Raw genomic sequence first — 6,686 nt, forward strand, 5'->3', positions numbered from 1 at the left:
TGCTCTGTTAGCCAAATAGCTTTCTCATTACTTTGAGTGAAAGTAGATTTTCAAAGTTAGCTTGTTTTTCACTTTTGAAAAGAAAAAACTCCTTCTTTTAAGTCCCTTTTGAATATAAACTGAGAAAAATAAAGTTACAACGTGAACTTAGTTTATTTTTCCTTGTTATAGGACAAATATCTGTGCCTTTCATTCATCCTCCAGAATTGCTCTATTAGATTCCTTCTAACCTCAAAGGACAATTTATTCTACTTTTTTGATGATTTTGTATAAACAAAGAAACGCATCCCTAGAGAATCCATTGAGTTCACTGTCATCCATTGTTAGAATTTACTGCGTGTTTATTGCTTTAGAACTAGTAACAAATGTGTTCAGTGTGGATGACACATTTTATTCTACCAAAGGTTAACTTTTTACACAAGAGTTTTTCCATGGCATTTTTCATCTCCGAATTTCTCAAGGTATATATTAAAGGATTCAACATGGGCGTGATAACTGTACCAACTACAGTTATGGATTTATCAATGGGAAAGTTGGAAACAGGTCTAACATACATGAAAATACAGGGAACAAAGAAAAGGACAACCACCGTGATGTGGGAACTGCAGGTAGACAGGGCTTTGCGCCTCCCTTCCTGACTGTGGGTTTTAAGGGAATTCAGGATGACTCCATAGGAGATTAGTAGAAGGATAAAGATGACCATACAGATTGCTCCACCATTAGCAACTACAGTGAGGCCTACAAAGTAGGTGTCAGCACAGGCAAGTTCCAATAATGGGTACATGTCACACATGAAGTGGTCAATGACATTGGGGCCACAAAAGGGGAGGTTGTACACAAAGAGAACTTGAACCATAGAGTGCACAAAACCTCCAACCCAGGCCACCACCACCAGCAGGATGCAAACCTGTTGATTCATGATGGTCAAGTAGTGCAGTGGCTTACAGATGGCCACATAGCGATCATAGGCCATTGCCACCAGAACGAAGACCTCGGCACCTGCAAATAAGTGTCCTAGAAAGACCTGTCCCATGCAAGCTGGGAAGGAAATTCTCTTTTTATCACAGAGTAAGTCTATAATCAATTTGGGTGAAATGACAGTGGAATAAACTGCATCCATGAGTGATAGATAGGCAAGGAAGAAGTACATCGGGGAGCCCAGGGAGTGGCTGGCAAAAATAGTCACCAAAATGAGCAGGTTGCCCACAATTGTCACAATGTAAATGAGTAAAAACATGACAAACAATGCTTTTTGCCCCTCAGGATCCCGAGTGAGGCCCAGGAGGACAAATTCTGTTACGTTGTTACTGTGTCTCATTTACTCTTCTATAAGGCCTGTTTCAGGGATGAGAGATGAGAAGAATGGGACCTGAAATGAAACTGAACATTACTATCAATACATCCATTATGTTATGGGCACATCTTCGTCATTATGTCTTCTACAATGGTTTACACACAATAAACATTTAGTAAATGTCTATTGAGTTCTTCTACCAAAGAGCGCATTTCATCTTCCTTTGACAATTTTACTTCTCCTCAGATGATTTTGTTGTGACTACAAGTAAGAGGTTCTATCTCAAAGTTTTAGTGGATCTTCTGTGGAGAAGAGTAATCAAAGGTCCAACGGTCAAGTCCTACATTTAATAAAGCCTTATTTAAACTGTGTCAGTTTTTGGCTCAGAAGTCAGCAATAACGAACAGAGAAAGGGTTCCTGCTGTCCAGAAATTTACTCTCTGGTGGTGGTGATGAACTCTAAATAAATTGGAATGGAGTCAGACCTTTGAGTTGGTAGTATTTGTGGTGAGTGCCTTTACAATATAATCTACGTAGCGCCAAAAATAACGTCTCTTCTGGAATAACTCACTTAATACTATGATATTCCACTATCAGATGTTCACTCCTTCATGTCTCAAAGGACGTTCAGTCTTCATGAATCTCTCATTAAATATGGAGAAACTAGACTTTGAACCGTATCAAATAACTACAGTATTATTTAATGTGTTGTTTGCTGTAGCAACTACTTGGTCTGACTCTGTCAGCTTTTTAAGGAGTTGTAATTCTCTCCATTTAATCTTCTCCTATCCCACAAATCTTAAGCCACATAACACTATCTAAATCTTCAGCAAATATTTTTGAACTGAACTGAAATGGCTCATGGCTATCACTATTACATTAGCAGCTGGCATTTTTTTTCCCAAAACTCTTGGGATGAGAAATGTAGTGAGGAAGGAGAAAATAGGCGCTGGAAAGAGAGCTAGAGGACAACGGAACGTAGTTTTATTTACAACGCTCCTTAGGTACTGAGAGAGCTCAAAAATAGAACTTCAGTGCTCAGATTAAAAAAGCAGCATACTCACGGGAAAAGCCCAAGCTCAGTGTGAAAGGCATGGGTTTGAGTAATTTTCAAAACGTAATTACAAGCCTGCTCAGTTTGCTTATTGGAAAACAAATGGTTTGAACTAGACATTCTCAGAATCCTTTCCAGTCCAACTATCTATGATACTGTTAGTGAGGATCCACTTTATTCTATTCTGTTGACAATTTTTTTTCTTTCTTCATGTTTTTATAATTAAGTAAAACTTTTCAAGCTTATCAATGTTATTTGAAAAAAGCTAGCCAGTAGTAACGGGATTTGATAATTACAGAGACCAAATAATGACTACAAGTTTCTCATTCAGTGTGTATCTATTTAAGATCCAAAACATCCTCAGATAGAGAATGTAGCACAGTGGTAAGTAGTGTGGACTCTGGAGCTACACTGCCTGTGTTGGAATCCCAGCTTTGCCAGCTATCTAGGTGACCTTGGGCAACTTAACAAACCTCTCTGTGCCTCAGTTTCATCATTTTGGGAATAGGAATACCAATAGTGCCTACCTCTTGGGGTTATTTTTTTATTACATGTAAAGTGCCTAGAACCTGATAAATGTCTGGCACCTGGTAAAGACTCAATGAATGATAGCTGTTTTTAATGTTCTTGAGTGCTTCATTATGAACATTGCATAGGAACAAGTCACCTGGATCTTTGTCAATTTGATAAGAATTATAGACATAGTCCAGGATAAAATATAAGAAGAATATTTTATCTATAATTCATGAACCCCAATTTGGGCATAGATAAGAAGGTATGTTTTAGGAATTATATATCTTATTACATACGAGTTGTAATATGTACCTATGCTGGAATGTATTTTTGCTAGAAGCAAGCATAACACTAGAAAAAAGTAGAAGATGAAAGAAAAGAAGGATCAAATCAGGAAGGAGAAATTATATTTAAGAAAGGAATATCCACAAGTAATAAGAATATTAATGCGATAATTAAGTGAGGACATATTCTTTAAAAAATTCTTCCAAAAGATTTCCTTTAGTGAGGAAGTGCTGGAAGTCCAATTCCCTGAGGCTTCCAGGGGTTACTCAGGAGCCTTCCTGGGAAACCATAACAAATAAACACAAAGCACATCCTAGTAAAGAAAAGAAAAGAAAATTCAAAAGGAAAAAAGCATTGATTTCTCAGAGACCCTACATCTGATGGTTAAGGACAAAAGTAAACAAGAGAGAAGAACTGTATAACTATAGATAGAGACCCAGACTTTCAGATTATTCATTGCTCAAAAAACAGTTACACAATTACTAAACCTCAAATGTAAACAAGTTGCTTCCATTCACGTGGATTTGGCAGGGAGGAGGATATGTGCAGGAAAGTCTGAACTTTCTCTAGAAGCCGCTGTAAGAAATATTTCACACACTCATTCACGTCACTGCCCCCTTCTTTAGAAGCCCACTGTGGTGAACATTCCACAGGCTCACTCACATCACTGTTCCCACTCAGTTCAGAAGTTCTATCATCATGGAAGCTTTAGATCAATAACGCCTCACCTACTGAAGAACATAAGAGTGGAAGGTAATCTATATCCAATTAATTTTTTTCACTCCTTACACTCTGCAGAATCTAGTGCTCTTACTCTTATTAATCATCAATATTGGATTTCACCAGGATGAATTTTCTGTTAGCCAGTTAAATTATTTACATGTGAAAATTAGGTAAATAATCTATTCTCCATAATTTAAGTCATCAAAGATTTGATACTATAAAAACAAAAAGATAGTATTACTAGGCTTTCAACTTAAACCACTAAGTCAATACTTCTCTATTTTAAAAATATCATTTAACATAGTTTCCTAAGAATATGTTTTTTTAAAAAGAAATTAAAATCCTACAGGTAGAAAAATACTACAGTACTTTAGAATTACAGTTTTGTAGCTCTCTAAGTGACAGTAAGCAAGGTACTTCCCTGAGCATGAGTTTCTTTATGAATATGTACAAATGTGGTTGCTGAGACAATTCTAAAAGATTCACACATAAAAACTGTCATCAAGCTCCCAGAACAAAATAGCCATTCATTGCTTTATATTCTAACACACTTGACATGCTATACAACTTTAAATCTCTAAATGTCTAAAAGTAATTACAAATATTAACATATCACAAAAAATATAATAGCCCATGAAGCAAGATTATAAATCTGTTGGTGTATCTGTAGTGCATTACATGTTTCTCCTTGTTATTTGGCAAAATGTACAATAAATATCTGTCAGGCTATAATGCTAAAAGCAAATACATTTTGTGTATTCTTGTTAATTTATATGTCTTGCTAGCTTACTTTACTCAATTGAGACTTCCTCCAATGAAAATATATGATGTTTAAGAATATTCATGTCTCTTTAAATATATGACTTTTCAATGAGCATCCCTTGTTGCTTGTTTCAAGAACTTACCTCTTGGGTTTTGCCTTGGTCTTTAAAATCAGTGCTTCCTTCACTGAGAACTGTAGGTACCTCATGTATCTACGTGTGAACGCAGAACACATAATAATGTATGGCTGATCAGTGGATCTAGAAATAGTTCCAAGTGGCCACACTTTCCATATTTCCACACAGGCTCCCCATTATCTCAATCTTTTAGATAAATGTAGAAGTATTCAGTGTGGATGCCTAGAATACAAAGACACTTAAATACAACATAAATATTTACTGTGAAAGATAATTGAACATTCTCACCTGTTGGGAAAATTTCTTCATAGAAAAAATAAAGCTGCTATGTTCTCACGACTATGTAAAAACTGACCTAATTAGTGGAAATTAAGTTCACCACGCCCATTATTTGCCAAAACAAAAACCCCCAAAATTTTAAACACTGAAATTGGTTATTTGAAGGTATCTCTTCTCAGTTGATTACAGTGAAGCAAGCAAAAAGTACTTTACTTTGAGGATTTAGGATTACATTCAGGTCTCTGACCATTAATATATCTCTGTGCCTAACAAGACAAGTGTTGGGATTTAACTTCCTAGAATAGTCCATGACCAAGCATTCCCACAGGTAATAGTAGAACTCTTTAGCTTTTCAATCATTCAAATAGCTTATCCCTAAGGCCGCTTCCTCCCTAATTAAAAGTACATTTCTACTTCTCCTCAACTTCATCTCAGAAAATTGGGAACTTCCATAAATTTCTACAAGCAATGAGGGATATCTATGAAAAGGAAAATATAACAAGAAAACATCTAGAGGACTAGATACCAGTTGGAGATAGACTCCAACCTGGAAATCTCTTGGGCCATTGTATAAGGAAAGTAATTCTTCCATTTATTTGTGTGGACCCAACCTATGGTTTTTACATCAATACTATTTTAAATGAAAGATAATGTAAGGTCATCATAGATTAGTTTATTAGAATATTTGGAACAAATTCAAATAAAGTAACCACTTCTGGACAGTTTTCTCCCCTAGAACAATCCTAAGAGAAAAAAAGATTTGGCTCTTGCCAAGAAAAAATAGCAAACAGGCAAATATGTGAAAAGCCAGTAATTTGTAAAGAAAAAATTATTAAACAAAGTAAATAAATTATGAGCTTAATATTAGAAAATACTTAGGTAGCGCAAATAATATTTCAGCCAAAATGAAAGGAAAACCAGTTTCAGGTTTCCTTATCCATTCATATCCCCAACAAAGGAGGTCCTTACTCTAGCTGTTAAAGGCTTTGCTCAAGAGCCTTGAGGCTCAGAGGCAGAAAGCCTTGAGACTGGGAAGTAATTGAAGTTGATGTTTCAATTCTTAAAAAGACAAGTAATCACAGACCCGTAGTTGTGGGTTGGAGTGGATGTTGTTGATCAAAATCTGAATCTATGTGAGGTGGAAGCATAATGATATAAAGTCCATCAATTCAATCCCTTAATTTTAGTCCAGTATCAGTTGAGTAACTTTTTCTACAAGAAAGGAATTATTTTCCAGTAAGAGCCTGCCTATTATCAAATCTGTGAGAGCTTCCATCGTTATTTGTCTTAATATGACTTACTATGGACTCCATTGAGCTTGTTCACATCCACATATATTTAGTTTAATATTGCACTTTCTAGGTCATGAGGATCTTAGATAAAGAGTCATTAAAGACTTATATGAACCAGCTGAAGATCTTTATTATGTGCTAAGCCACACCAAGAGTTGGAGGTTTTCAAATTACCTAATAAATGGAGGAAATCGTGCAACCCCAAACGTTACATGTATTATTTCTAAGATTTAAAGGATACATCTAAACACTGTTCCTCTCTTACTGGTAGATGGCAAAATGTACAGAAGTCATCCTTAATCTAAGAGAACTATCTGATATGATCAAGATTACTGTGAGCTAAATTA

General features: G+C 35.8%; 1 protein-coding gene across 1 annotated transcript; it reads right to left on the reverse strand.

Annotated features, from left to right (window-relative positions):
• Positions 1–355: 355 nt before the first annotated feature.
• On the reverse strand, positions 356–1,318 carry LOC131395130 (olfactory receptor 4A5-like). The gene has a single exon (XM_058526920.1). It carries the CDS (start codon positions 1,316–1,318, stop codon positions 356–358), a length of 963 nt encoding a protein of 320 aa, XP_058382903.1.
• Positions 1,319–6,686: the final 5,368 nt, after the last annotated feature.

The sequence above is a fragment of the Diceros bicornis genome, chromosome 31, assembly GCF_020826845.1.
Source record: "Diceros bicornis minor isolate mBicDic1 chromosome 31, mDicBic1.mat.cur, whole genome shotgun sequence".
NCBI lineage: Eukaryota > Metazoa > Chordata > Mammalia > Perissodactyla > Rhinocerotidae > Diceros > Diceros bicornis.